Here is a 12,351-nt window from a genome sequence, read left to right on the forward strand (position 1 = left end):
AAATAACATTAAGTGTAGAAAATATTGAAGAATACAGAACGAACGTTCATCACTCCATCAGCTGCATGTTGAAACGCATTTCAGGAGGAAGCAGAGAGGAGGGGAAAGTTATGATGAATATTACTCTCTGTCTTCAGCAACTGTTATGATGTCCTGTCACTCCTAGTTTTACTTGGTTAGAAAATACTAGAACGTGACTCAGACTGTAACAGCAACTTCCTGTGTTGTTGTGGAGTGACATCAGTCCCAGACTATTTGTGACCATTTTAAGTTTAAAATACAACTCTGTCGACATGTTTTGACATCTGAGAAAGGGATTTATTTTGGTTCATATAAGTAATGACTTCATGCTGACAAAAATAATGGAGTAGAAACAAATGTGATTTATCATGAAAGGGCATCAGAGGGCTGCATAAATGTTTTGCTAGTAACTTCACTCCTTATATTTCTTATATATATATAGCATACACCTATGGTCTAAATCTAATTATAATAATAATACATTTTATTTCAAAGCACCGTTCAAGACCCTCAACAACATATAAAAAGGAAATCAGGAATAAAAACAACAAAGTGCACTAAGAGAACATAGGAAATACAGAAATGGATGAATAGCAGAGTAAATTTGCAGTTTAGTGGTTACAATAAGTAGGCAGTTTTGAACAGGTGAAGAGTGTCAGAGTTTCTGATGTCTGGTGGCAGACTGAAGGCTCGGCTCCCCATGGTGCTGAGGCAGGCAGGGGGCACAGTGAGATGTATGGAGGGAGCGAGATGGGGGGGCGATGTGGATGATATCGGACAGATATGGAGGGGTGAGGTTATGGATGGCCTTAAAGGTATAGAGAAGAAATATAAACTAAAGATAAATTCATCAGTACACCTGGGAGTTATAATAATGCATTCTGTATAGAAAGAAAAATTCACAATACAATTTTAAAACAAATAAAACAGAAGATATTATATTCATACATATTTTTAAAATTAATCAGACTATAAATCAGTTATCAGAATTTTTTTTCTGTCAAATAGTGGAAAAGGCATTGGCCTCAAAATATCCATAACAGTCAGATTCTAATAACAATATTTGCACCAAAAAGCAATTTAAATGTATTTTAGTGGATAACTAAATCAAATAATACACAGAAATTAATATTGTAAACTCAAGCTCTAGTAGAAAAATGCATTTAATTGGATTTATAACCAAAACAGTAACAAAAATGTTTAAGTACTTTAACTAACTGCTCCAGCTGTTCTCTAATTACACAAGTACAAAAGTACAACAGTACTTTTACTTTTTAAATGTTTTCCACCACACTTTTCATTAATATGCCTATGTATCTGAAGGTAAATCAGAGCGGAATCAGCCAGTGTCTGCTTTGCACGAATCACTTTCAGTCGAGTCAAGGAACTCTAACTGCAGCTTTTAACTGGCTGTGTTCTTTTGGACGGGGAGGGGCCTGTGGTAGCATCTTGCACTCATTGAGAAGTAAACGTTTTTCCTTTCATGATTTCAAGTCCATCTTCAAAAGTCTCCAACAACACCAGAAAAAGTCGCTAGATTTGTCGCTAGTTGGTTATTTGAAGTAGAGTCGGTAAAAGGGTCTGAAAACTTGCTAAACAGAGCGCCAAAGTTGCTAAGTATTTAGCCGAGCTCTGACGTGTGCCTGACAGCCTTGAACCTCCAGCTCCAGCCCCAAGTCCACTAGGCTAGGCAGAAGAATAGACACTAACCACTAGGCTACCACACCCCCCAAATATTGCTGTACTGGAAATTCAGGATGAGCTGTCAGCTGGTTCAGCATTTCACAGTTTGTGTTGCAGGAGTCTCTGCATCAGCGCTGAAGGTCAACAGCTGGTCTCAGACCAGCAGAAAGAAATGGCCCAACATGGTCTGAATGAAACACGTTGTGACATCATTCGAAAGATCAGGTAACAACAATAATGATGATGACAATAACAATGTCTTTCGTTGGCTGATCAGTTTTACAGGCTCCACCTATTTTTCTATGTCCAATCATATCCATTCAATTTTTTTTCAGCTTCCTTGTCCCACCCACCTGCTCTCCTGCTCTGGTCTCTGATTGGCTCGAGCAACTGACAGCTGTTAATGAACAGATTGGTAACTTTGTACACACCTACCCTCATGTTATGTAATCCAGTCCAGCATCAGTCATTGCCAATGCAATTTTTCTGAATGAAGTCATGTCCTCATTAGTTTTTATTTTAACATGGTGTGTGTCTCTGTGTGTGTGTGTGTTCAGACTGTCTTCATGCAGACTTCCTCCATGAGCTGCGTCATGGTTTTGAACAAACTTTGCAGGATTACCTGGCACAGGTGGAGTGCTGTAAGGTAAAGATCTGGCAGGTATTCCAGAAAACAGGTGTACTGGTTTAGCTGGTTATGTTAACCTAGATTAAACTGTAATCTTGAGATTGTGTTCCAAAATGACTAATCTGGGTAAGTTAGTACAAAAGCATATGCTGGTAAGGAGTAAATTTTTCAGGCTATACCTAACCTATCTCCAGCATAATGATTTGAGGAACCATGTGTGTGATCAAATTTTATTTCAGTTATTGTCTGGAAACCTCCCCATTGCATGTTTAATTGCCCGAAAAGAGAAACACTATGTTATGCAATGTCATCATTCACTTACAGGCTGTTAATTTTGGCCTAGCTCTTCATGTATTTCTTACCTCATTCTTCAATTTTAAGTATTCCATTTCCAGACTGCCTTTGAAAACTGGCACTGGAGGTGGATTTTATAGAGTTCCTTTGCAGTAATCTGGGCCCAGATCTGATAATGTATCCCCCAGGATGCCCTCCATCACTTGGTGGTCCTGGTTGATGCTCATCACAAGCTCCTCTACAGGGGTGAGGAGGTCTTACGATCATCCCGAACCCATTCCTCTACTGTCTTCTTATTGGCTGTGAAATAAGTATACCCCTTTGTGGTGAGCCTACGGCAATATATATGAAAATTATCACAAGGCACAGCACGGAATATGTTTTCAAGTCTCAAGGAGGACCCATAATCAGCCTGGGAAAAATAAGTTGCTCTCTGTTTTGCAGTTTTCATTGGGACGTCAGCTCAGTAGATGATGCCTTTTATAGGTTTGCCATGAACACGCACACACCGGGTTATGCAACACGGGGTCGTGATAACAGTAGCAGGTGTTTTATTGACTGTGAATGTGAATAACTGACTGAATGTGTGCCGCCTTCTGCATGGCAACAAGATGGGCTGTGAGAAACAATCTTAACTGAAACTGTCTCAATGTGTGTGTTTTTCTCTTTCTCCAGGAGGCGCTCTCAGCTCTGCAGCTGTCAGATGAGCAGGTGAACGACATCGTCAGCTCCCGGCTCCTTTCTCTGATTGGACAACGCCGGACTCACTATGAAGCTCGATTGGCTGCTTTACATGTCGGTCATACAAACCTGAAAGTCTGAAACAGTTTCTGCAGATGGACTCATTATGTTCAGCTGTTCATTAGCTGTTTGCTGTCTGCTTTTTTTTACCTGTTTACTGTCTGTTTACTATCTATTTCATATCTGTTTTTTGTACATTCAATATGTTTACTGTATGTTTACTGTCTATTAACTGTTTGTTTATTGATCATTTACTACCTGTTTTCTATCTGTTTATTGTTTGTTTACCTGTCTGTTTACCTGTTGTCCTGTCTGCAGGTGTACAGGGACTCTGTGGCCCGTCACGCTCTCAGTATCAGTAGGTGTGTGTTTGTTGTGATGCAAGCAGCAGCGTTGCTATGGGAGACGCACAACTGCAGGTTACGGAGGAGAAAAGAAGAACTGCATGAACGCCTGGATGACATGAGACGTTCACAACAACAACACATAAAGGTGAGTTACAGACATGCTGGCTGTAGTGTTTCCCTTTAATTGGACACATCGTTGACCTCTGAGGGGGCGAGGTCTATCAGCACCTGTCAGCAGGTTTTCAGGTGTGTTGCTGTGTTTCAGATGAAAAAGGAGAATGTGGACGACCTGTTGAGGCAACTCCGTCAGGGGAGCAGTGAGGACAGTCTGAAGACATGTCTGGATGAAGCCATTGTTTACCTACAGGACATTGAGAACAGGTACGCCACACATCTGCTAAATCAGGATGTTTTTTGAAATTCTGAAAATGTGTAAAAACAGAAACTTTCTCTGAAGTGAAGTAGGACGAAGAGAATAAAACAAGATTTTTCCTGTGGAGAGAACTTTTTTGTGTAGTCTAAACTTTCTGTGTGTGTGTGTGTGTGTGTGTGTGTGTGTGTGTGCGTGTGTGTACAGCTACAGACAGCATTTCAATGATCTGCTGGAGGTCCCGAATCATCTCCCGGCTGTCTTCAAGGAGGAGGTGCTCTCCTACAGCAGCAGCCTCAGTTCCTTTCTCCGCCTCAGCCTCAGCCACACCCATCAACCGGTACCATGGCAACCACAACACACACACACACACACACACACACACACCTACAGACCTAGATACAGAAATATCTAGTTACCATAGTAACCCCATCAATTTGTAAAAACTGTCATGAAAACGGTCAGAAGTGCAGAACCTGACACTGACATCTCCTGTGGGTCTCATGAGCTGATATTGACAGGAACCAGAAACCAATGTAAAGAGAACATGGGTAGAAAGTTGTTTGGCAACAGAATTTTCTCTGGATATTTGTGGATTTAAAGTACGGATGTTCCAATTTTTTCTGTCCGATACCGGTTCCAATACCTGGTGTTTAGGTATCTGCCGAAACCAAGTATAGCTCCGATACTAGTGTTATTTTATTAAGAGGTCTATAAATTCTATTTTATTCTTTAGCTTCACGTGACAGTGACATGGGTCTGATTGACATGAGACTGATGAATTTTGCTATTGCTAGAGCGTCCAATAACAATACTTAGGGTTAAATGTAAGACAAACCACGAACCACTAGTTTCCTCCTCAGATGAATAATAAACAAGCGCAACAAGAAAGACGGTGTTAGCACCAGAGAAGCCGATCAGCTGATCACCAACAGCCGTTCACGGAACAACATTAGAGAGGAGGAATAGAAGCAGAGGAGGCGAAGGTTTACTAGTACACAACTGCAGGAAACTTTTTTTTTTCTTATTTTTTTCTTTAAATGAAGAGTGTGAGTGTTGAACCCTCTCACTGGGAAAGGGGGGGAGCTGTGTGAGGGAGCATTAATTCCGGTTAAAAAATTTACGCAGTTAATTACATAAATTAGTTACTGCTGTCAACGTGTTATTTTTGACAGCCTTCTGGCCACAGAACTGTTTTAATTACTGAATAAATAAACTCGGATGAAAGAATTTCTATTAAAAACTATTATGAAGTTGGACGTACAATGAACTTTTTCCAAGGCAAGCCAAATTTTACATACATGCTTTACATAAAACATTAAAAGCATTACAGCCGGTGCAGGAAGGAATAAACAAACTTTATAAAAAATAAAATAAATAACATAAAAACAGTATGAAACAAGCTAAAATAAAAAAGATAAAATGCAAGAAATAAGTTCCAGTGTGGGGAATTTTAGACTTTTGACAAGAGGCAGCAAACTGAAAAGCTTTTAACCCTGATTTAAAACTTCTGAGTTTCAGTGGACCTGCAGTTTTCTGGGAGTTTGTTCCACAGGTAGATTTGACCCTGATGGCCATAACAAACCAGAAGATCCTCAGTGTATTTTGGTCCTAAACCATTCAGGTCTTTGTAAACTGACTGCAGGATTTTGAAGTCAGTTCTTTGACAGACAGGAAGCCAGTGTAAATCTGAGGACTGGAGTTCTAGGATCTACTTTCCTGGTCTTGGTGAGGAGTTAGGACAGCATTACAGTAGTCCAGTCTACTAAAGATAAACGCATGGACAAGTTTTTCTAAATCCTGCTGAGTCATCAGTCCTTAAATCCTCCAGATGTTCTTTAAGTGATAACAGGCCGACTTCAGAACTGTCTTAATATAACTGTTAAAATTCAGGTCTGAGTCCAGGATTACTCCCAGGTTTCTGGCTTGGTTGTTAGTTTTGAACTTAGCTGTTTGAAGCTGAGAACTGACTTTAAATCTTTCTTCCTTGGCTCCAAAAACTATTATTTCAGTTTTGTCTTCATTTAACTGAAGAAAGTTCTGGTACATTCGATCTTTAATTTGATCGATGCAGTTGATCAGAGTCTGGATCAGACTGTAGTCTCCTGGTGAGATGGTTATGTAGATTTGTGTGTCATCAGCATAACTGTGGTAACATATTTTGTTGTTTTTCATAGCATGTAGAGCACTGATACTCACTTCGGTCCTACGAGGGCCGCAATCCAGCAGGTTTTCCATGTATCCCTGCACCAACACACCTGAGTCAAATAAGGTGGCTCTAACAGCCAATCAGGTTCTACACAATGACTCATTAATTTGACTCAGGTGTGTTGGTGCAGGGATACATGGAAAACCTGCTGGATTGCGGCCCTTGTAGGACCGAAGTGAGTATCAGTGATGTAGATGTTGAACAGCAGTGGCCCCAGGATGGAGCCTTGGGGAACTCCACAGGTTATTTTGGTTTGCTTAGATTTATAGTTACCTATAGACACAAAGTCCCTGTCTTTTAAATAGGACTCAAACCAGTTAATTGTAGTGCCAGAAAGTCCAACCTAACTGGTCTAATAAGATGTTATGTTCCACCGTGTCAAATGCAGTACCAGGACAGAAATGTTTCCGCTATCTGTTTTCAAGCAGATGTCATTAAAGACCTTAACTAGAGCAGTCTCAATGCTGTGGTGTGGCCAAAATCAAAAAGTTATTTAGTGTCAGGAAGTTGTGTAGCTGTTGAAAGACAGCTTTTTCTGTAATCTTACTAAGAAAGTGGAGGTTTGATATCGGCCTTTAGATACTCATGAGGGACGAGTGGCCTCCTTGGCTGCACCCTGTGGCGACTCGTCTATCGGTTTTAATTACACACCGAAACACAAGAAACACAGCCATGGAGGGCGGGGCTGTTAATATGGCCTTGCTCCCAGCACAATGTGGTCCCTGCTCCTCAGTTTTAATTGCAAACGTCACACACCGCAAACAGTCATGAGCGGGGAGGGTGAGGGCCATGGGGACCTCTCACACCCTTGGGCAGGGGGAGGTGGTTGCCCCGGGGAGTGGCTGCACTGATGTGGGGCTGCTGGTCCTCGGGGATGCCCAGTGGGTCGCATCTGGGTGGGAGATGATGGGGGGAGGCTGGGGATGGCGGTGGGGACCGGATTTGTGGCTCCCGTCCTCTGGTCCACCGGGGATGTCTTCCACAGGGCATGATGTGTGTGTGGAGGTTTGTGTGTGTGTGTGTGTGTGTGTGTGTGTGTGTGTGTGTGTGTGTGTGTGTGTGTGTGCTAGAGTGAACAGGAGTGTCCAAGGACATAGGTGTGTGGGTGGGGAGGGATCACATGCAGTTGTGGGGAAGGCCTGGGGGTGGTGTGCCATGGGTCTGGGCTCTCCCGCTGTCCTCCTCTCCCTCCCCTCATTCCCCCCTAGGTATGTGGGGGGTGTGCCTTCTGGGGTTAGTGGTGGCTCATTGGCTGCAGTCCTGTATGACCCAGTCGGGGGACGGTTGCTCCTGGCCTGTCTGTAATTTTTATTTTACTTTATTTTACTTTAAAGAAATTAGTTAAAAATTCGTTAACAATAGCAACCTAACAAAAACATCTCACACTGTCAAAATACAGTGGAAATGGATGAAACTCAAATATATATATATATTTAAACCTGAAACACACACTCCCTAAATTGCATCGCTGGCAAACAATCACAGCCAAAATTTTATCTCAATGGATTCACCTCACAATTACACAAATTTCTTTGATAAGGCATAAAGGTTAAACATATTTGGAGAACATTAGAGAACCAAACATGCAACTAAAAATACAATGTCAGAAAACATTCCTGGAACAGTCCGCTGGATTGTCTCTGCTCATGTCCCTGAGTGTAGGACAGATCAACAATCCCAAATGGCTACTGGCTCATTGGGAATTTACTAGCTGTTTCCTCCTCAGAGTCCAGAAGATTTGCAGAACCTCCATCCATCATCCACCTGCAGCATCCAGCTTGACCAGCTGGGTCCAGGTCAGCCTCACTCAGACTCAGATTTGAACTGGTTCAATCTGGTTTCTGAACTTCTTTGATTGCTTGTTTATTTGTCTAGAAGTCAGCGGGCGGGTTGCAACACAGACACCAGATGAGATGATGGCAAAATATCCAATCAGCTTCCAGAATGATGCAGATCATTCTGCATACACCTCCCAAGATTGGCTGACTGAGGTAGAACTGATCATAGGTCATTAAACAACAATCAGTTAACTGCTTCATTAAATACCTACACAGTGTGTGTGTGTGTGTGTGTGTGTGTGGTTTTTCAGGCAGAGTCCTCTTTGCTTGAGCTTTGTGACATCAGGGCCTCTGTCACCATTACATCATCAGGAGGCGTGGTCTACTCTGGCCCCACCTTCAAACTTGCCTCACCTGACATATCGACCAACCAGCATCAGGAAACACACTTGAGTGTGTTACCTGTGGAGTTGCTCACATACACACTGAACAGGTGCACACACACTCTCTCATACACACACACACACACACACACAGGTGATACAGTGATGTCTTCTCAGAGACAGCGGTCTACGTCTGAAGGACTGACCCTGTGTGTGTTTATCGTCCAGAACCAGGACTCTTTTTCTGGACCACCTTGAGCAGCATTTCCACGACTGCCTCAGATCCGCTGCTGTTATGGTAACAAACTGGAAGGAGGCATTGTGCTCAGATCAGGAAGTCCAGCTACAGAAGCTGAAACCTGAACACATCAAGACCCACATCTACGAACCCCGCTTGGGTAACAAACACCCACACAAACACATACATACACAGGACCAAGGCCCCATTCCAGAAAGTGTATGTTTTGTTGAAACTTTAACCCTGATTTGAGGGGAAAGTCAGGGTTTTCTAAATCTGCTAACTGTTTACTTCCACCTAAACCTGGGTCAGATATGGGTTGTGTGCACCAGTCTATTCTAACAGATTTAGAAATTCAGTTAATACGGAATGCTCCGTGTAGGGAGGACTGTGTAGGGAGGACTTTAAGACCTCAGACAGATGTGCTGTAATTTCCTTATGAATATGTCATCCAGCAGTACCGTTTTACAGTCACTGAAATTCTCCAGCCGTACATATCGAACATCATTCACTGTTGACATAAACAAACATCACAGCAAGTTGTGTTCATCAGGAACAAAGATATATATATATATATATATATATATATGTACACATATACATACTCCTTGGGGGCTTGATTGAAAACCCCTTACTCCAATGGGGTGAAATTTTCAGTACACTTTGGTACTTGCCATGGTGACTCTAATTATCGGAACTCCTTTTAAAAGATGGCTGTTTTATTGTGGTTCTTAACTTTGGGTACAGATACTCAGTTGTGATTGAACCAACTCAAAGCAGTTTATCTGGAACTGAAGGCTTAGAGTTTCTGATTAGACTCAGGGTTTGTTGAACCTGCTTTCTGGAATGGGAACTATGTGTCCTGTCTTCAAACCAATATTTTACATCCAGTGTGTATGTGCATGTTTGCCCGTGTGTGTGTGTGTAGCTGAGTTGCAGCTCCATCAGCAGTGTGTTGATGCCCACTGTGAGGAGATGTTGGACATGTTGAACTCCTGCAGAATGGATCTGCAGGAGCTGCAGACCTCCATCAGCAGGAGAAACCAGGAGCTTGTCACCAAACTGTCCAACCTGGAGGACGACGTTCAGACGGCACGCAGCAGCCGATGGTAAAAACTGATCTTAGATTAGCTGATGAACTTTAGCTCTGGAGGCTGGAGCTCTGAGTGTGTGTTTGTGTGTGTGTGTGTGTGTGTGTGTGTTTGTGTGGGTGTGTGTTTGCAGTCTGGAGGACATTAGCTCCATCCTGCAGCACCTTCTGGATGAACATATGAAACATACCAAGAGCCGTCAGACCGGTTTCAGAAACACGGTCAGGATGCAGCTGGATGAGGCCAGAAGCAGAACCGCACACTTCCTGACCTCCTTCAGGTAACCCCCGCCTTCAGCAGGTGCAGCAGGAAGTCAAAGAAATCCCCTTCAGATAGAAATTTTCTCCTCTTGCAGGATGTTCAGTGAAGGTGGAGACTTTGCTCCTCAGGAAATGAAGATGTTTCAGAGGAGGATGAGGACAGAGACCAGAACCATCAATGAGACAGAGGAATACATCTGGGCCCAGCTGGAGGCTTTCGAGTCTAGGAGTTTCCAGAAGGTGAATCACTTCTGTGCTCTGTAAAAACTCTTTTGACCATGCTGTGGGGTGGAAGCATTGGGTTGATCAGTGACTGAGCTCTCTGATTGTCCATCAGTGTTGCAAGTTCATCCTTCTCATAAACTAGTTCAAAGTTCAGTTGATTCAGATTAAAGTGTAACTACACCCCCTACTTTTTGCGTTGAAGTGGAAGACTTTTCCCCTCCTGAATCTCCTCAGCTACACATGAACAAGGAGGTCTTGAACCTTGACAGTCTGAGCTCTTACTGCTGTTGCGTTGGTCTGTCAACAGCTCCAACAGCTCTGGAAAGCTGTGGGGACTTTTGCGGCAGATGTTGCAGCAGATGTTGCGGCAGATGTACCACTGTAAGTTGCCGCTGCTACAATTTGAGCTGCTGTCTGCTGCCAGATGAGGATCAGCAGGTAAAGAATAAAGTCAGGTGTTACTTTTACTCCCCTCAAAAGCACAAATCCATCCCATTGCAGGAATATTTAATGAGAAACTGTGAAAGAATAGAAGTCTGAAAGTAGCAAAATTTCACCATTTCACCATCCATATGCATTGGCGTGGCGTTCTATGCCTGCAAGACGAAGACCCGCCAATCTACATTCTCGTGACATAGAGAAGCACCAGTATGGCTCTACATCACAAAAACAAAACTAATTTTAACCTTTAGAAGCCATTATGAGCCTTGTATATCAATTTTAGGCATTTAAAAACTTGCAACCTAATTTTGAAATTATTTGAAATTTGTGATTAATCATGATTAATTCATTTGAAAGCTGTAATTGATCTGGTACAAATTGGAATCATATAACAGCCCTTATACATACATACATATATATATATATATATGTATATATATACATCAGTGTAATTTATTTTAAATAGTTTGCAGCCCACAGGAAGTGAATATAGCACAGTCCATCCAATGAAAATCTGTGCCTTTCGTATAGGATGTTTTTGGGGACATCAAAAGGATTGCATCTATTTTCAATGATAGATCCAAGCACTCCTTTACGAGCCACGCACCAACATCGACAGGATGTTCGAAGAATATGCAGACCTTTTTCCAAAAGAGCTGTTTTGTCAGGAGGTGGTGCTTTTATACTCGATCTCTTATACAGAACCAGTTCTGGAGCAGGTTAGCTGTTGACAACATAAGTTACCATGGTGATTTAACCCAGTAAGAAGTGAACCTGCATCTGGTTAACTGAAATTAACTTGATAAGAAAAATCCAGCTTTGTAGTACAGACCCCAGATTCAGAAAATGAGGACAGAGCGAAAATAGTTGCGTTGAAGTGTGTGGTGAGTAAATGTGTGGAGGCTGGACACACTAACTAGAAGAATGCCGTGCAAATAACAAATGACTTGAGGTTTCCAGTCTGAGAGCAAACTGTGCTTCTGCTGCAGGTGACGGAGGCGTCGGCTCAGCTGGAGGAGAAACTCGCCTCCCTAAAGTCTGAGCTGACATTCACAGAAGAGATCCACAAGATCACAAGCAGTACCCAGGTTCAGATCAAGGCTCAGGTACCTGTCTCCATCTGTCTACACATGACTGTCCATATCCACCCTTCTCCTCTCCCATCTATCTCCACCCATCTATCTTTGCAGGCAGCCCTCAGTAACCAGCATCAGTCTGTGATCAACAAAAAGTTGGAGGATGTGAGGGTGATGATGGAGGATATTCAGGTATATGATGAAGCTGCAGGTGTATGTGTGGTCACAGGATGGAGTTTCTTCTGTTGCCTGCATGCTGTGTCCTCTGTGTTTGATGGCTGAATGATAAATTTTACATCATATTGATGAATCACGTCGTTGGGTTTCAATGACGACCCGGATTCTGTCCTGTTCTGCAGGTGTCTCCAGGTCAGCTTTTTCCTGTGATGTCATCAGTCAGTGAAGAAATCATGAAGCGTTGTCAGTATCTGGATTTTAAATTGGTAAATCACCTCAACACTCCTCAAATATATTTTGTTTTGTTTTACTTATTTCTATCTTTTCATGCCAAAATAACAAAATAATATAACAATAAAGTAAACTCTACATCCCTCTAAGCTATGTTA

General features: G+C 42.4%; 1 protein-coding gene across 7 annotated transcripts in view; it reads left to right on the forward strand.

Moving 5' to 3' along the window:
* ccdc180 (coiled-coil domain containing 180) overlaps positions 1-12,351 on the forward strand; it is a 55,021-nt gene that overhangs the window by 17,116 nt on the left and 25,554 nt on the right. For 4 of the 7 annotated variants that reach the window (XM_041998272.1, XM_041998277.1, XM_041998273.1 and 1 more), the window contains exons 9-25: positions 1,810-1,929; positions 2,040-2,119; positions 2,262-2,350; positions 3,302-3,421; positions 3,686-3,859; positions 3,980-4,095; positions 4,292-4,424; positions 8,005-8,089; positions 8,169-8,284; positions 8,383-8,564; positions 8,683-8,852; positions 9,621-9,801; positions 9,917-10,063; positions 10,139-10,283; positions 11,699-11,815; positions 11,900-11,977; positions 12,145-12,228. In XM_041998272.1, coding sequence (XP_041854206.1) covers positions 1,810-1,929; positions 2,040-2,119; positions 2,262-2,350; positions 3,302-3,421; positions 3,686-3,859; positions 3,980-4,095; positions 4,292-4,424; positions 8,005-8,089; positions 8,169-8,284; positions 8,383-8,564; positions 8,683-8,852; positions 9,621-9,801; positions 9,917-10,063; positions 10,139-10,283; positions 11,699-11,815; positions 11,900-11,977; positions 12,145-12,228 — 2,137 coding nt within the window. The remainder of the gene's footprint in view (positions 1-1,809; positions 1,930-2,039; positions 2,120-2,261; positions 2,351-3,301; positions 3,422-3,685; positions 3,860-3,979; positions 4,096-4,291; positions 4,425-8,004; positions 8,090-8,168; positions 8,285-8,382; positions 8,565-8,682; positions 8,853-9,620; positions 9,802-9,916; positions 10,064-10,138; positions 10,284-11,698; positions 11,816-11,899; positions 11,978-12,144; positions 12,229-12,351) is intronic. The other 3 variants (XM_041998275.1, XM_041998274.1, XM_041998279.1) reach the window with 3 other exon arrangements.

This window comes from Melanotaenia boesemani, chromosome 11 (assembly GCF_017639745.1).
Source record: "Melanotaenia boesemani isolate fMelBoe1 chromosome 11, fMelBoe1.pri, whole genome shotgun sequence".
Classification (NCBI taxonomy): Eukaryota; Metazoa; Chordata; class Actinopteri; order Atheriniformes; family Melanotaeniidae; genus Melanotaenia; species Melanotaenia boesemani.